The following is a 2,098-nucleotide window of genomic DNA, read 5'->3' as shown; positions in this document are numbered from 1 at the left end:
TAATATTTTCCACACTCCTGACATACTTTTTTTTTAACTTTATAAGAATGATTATATTAAAACCGACTTAACGTGACAAAAACGCAAATAATTATTGTAACTTTTGGCGACCTAATTGAGCTAAACCGGAGCTTGGTAGAGGGGAATCCCCATGACAACAGGTCCGGGGTTATTATTTAGCTCCGGAATACAGATGTGTAGGCCAGGATACAGGTGTGGAGGGCCAGGATACAGGTGTGGAGGGCCAGGATACAGGTGTGGAGGGCCAGGATACAGGTGTGGAGGGCCAGGATACAGGTGTGGAGGGCCAGGATACAGGTGTGGAGGGCCAGGATACAGGTGTGGAGGGGCTAGGATGTACAGGTGTGGAGGGCAGGATACAGGTGTGTGGAGGGCCAGGATACAGGTGTGGAGGGCCAGGATACAGGTGTGGAGGGCTAGGACAGCACAGGTGTGGAGGCTAGGACTCTACAGGTGTGGAGGGCCAGGATGCAGGTGTGGAGGGCCGGGATACAGGTGTGGAGGGCCGGGATACAGGTGTGGAGGGCTAGGATACAGGTGTGGAGGCCGGGATACAGGTGTGGAGGGCCGGGATACCCGGGTGTGGGGGCCAGGATGCAGGTGTGGAGGCCAGGACTCACGGGTGTGAAGGGATAGGACACAGGTATGGAGGGCCCAGGATACAGGTGTGGAGGGCCAGGATGCAGGTGTGGATGGCAGGACTCTGAGTGTGGAGGGGCCCAGGATGGGAGTGTGGAGGGCCGGGATACTGGAGTGTGGAGGGCCGGGATACAGGTGTAAAGGGCCAAGATACAGGTGTGGAGGGCCAGGATACAGGTGTGGAGGGCCCTTGCAGGATACAGGTGTGGAAAGCCAGGATACAGGTGTGCTTGGAGGCTGGGATACGGGTGTGGAGAGCCAGGATATTACAGGTGTGGAGGTATGGGATACAGGTGTGGAAGGCCAGGATACAGGTGTGTGGAAGGCTGGGATACCAGGTGGTGGAGGGGCCAGGATACAGGTATGGATGGCCAGGAATACAGGTAATGGATGGCCAGGATACAGGTGTGGAGGGCCAGGATGCAGGTGTGGAGGGCCAGGATGTGCGGGTGTGGAGGGCCGGGATGCGGGTGTGGAGGGCCAGGATACAGGTGTGGAGGGCCATGATACAGTTAATGAGGGACAGGATACGGGTGTGGAGGGCCGGGATACGAATGTGGAGGGCCGGGATACAGATGTGGGGGCCATGATACAGGTGTGGAGGGCCAGGATACTGCAGGAGTGGAGGGCCAGGATACGGAGTGTGTGGAGGGCCTAGGATACCACAGGTGTGGAGGGCCGGGATACAGGTGTGGAGGTCCAGGATACGGGTGTGGAGGGCCAGGATACGGGTGTGGAGGGCCAGGATACAGGTATGGAGGGCCATGATACAGGTGTGGAGGGCCGGGATACAGGTGTCAAGGGCCAGGATACAGGTGTGGAGAGCCAGAATACAGGTATGAAGGGCCTAAACTAAACCCAACCTAACCTAAACCAAACCTAACCTAAACCAATCCTAACCTAAACCCAACCTAACCTCAACACAAAAAAATTCCCACATTACCCAAAACAAAACAAAAAAGTCCTGGAATTGGTGCTTAGATGAGTTCAGCAACACTTGATAAACAATGAAACTATTCCTTAGCGTGAAAAACCATCCATTATTAAGGTCAGGAAAGGCCCACTACACTTAGGCAAATATTAACGTATTAGTGATAAATATTAGAACAAGTTGGAAGGTGTCAGGAGACTATCATATTCTGTACAATATGAGTGTATGAGTGTCTGTATGTATAGATTGCTGTAAAATATGAGTGTATGTGCGTATAGATTGCTGTAAAACATGAGTGTATGAAGTGTATGTATGTATAGATTGCTGTAAAATATGAGTGTATGTGCGTAATATATTTGTATAGTTGTAAAACATAATAAATGGCTTATATTTTCAGGGGGCTAGTTTATTGGGCAAACCTTTTGGATCCTGTACAAGGCAAAGTGCACAAGCGTTTTACAGCGGCCAACAGGGAAGCATGTGAGTCCATGCTTGCCTTCTTAACTC

At 51.7% G+C, this 2,098-nt stretch overlaps 1 protein-coding gene across 1 annotated transcript; it reads right to left on the bottom strand.

Annotated features, from left to right (window-relative positions):
• Positions 1-637: 637 nt before the first annotated feature.
• LOC121876132 (splicing factor 3A subunit 2-like) lies at positions 638-1,426 on the bottom strand. The gene has a single exon (XM_042381069.1). It carries the CDS (start codon positions 1,424-1,426, stop codon positions 638-640), a length of 789 nt encoding a protein of 262 aa, XP_042237003.1.
• Between the last annotated feature and the right edge of the window lie 672 nt (positions 1,427-2,098).

The sequence above is a fragment of the Homarus americanus genome, unplaced genomic scaffold (genome assembly GCF_018991925.1).
Source record: "Homarus americanus isolate GMGI-L3 unplaced genomic scaffold, GMGI_Hamer_2.0 scaffold34921, whole genome shotgun sequence".
Classification (NCBI taxonomy): domain Eukaryota; kingdom Metazoa; phylum Arthropoda; class Malacostraca; order Decapoda; family Nephropidae; genus Homarus; species Homarus americanus.
Note: the sequence above shows the minus strand (reverse complement) of the source record. Positions and strands in the feature narration are given on the sequence as shown.

Excerpts from the sequence above, each read along its gene's own strand:
- LOC121876132 (XM_042381069.1), bottom strand. The coding sequence starts at position 1,426 with ATGGCCCTCCATACCTGTATCCTGGCCCTCCACACCCGTATCCTGGCC.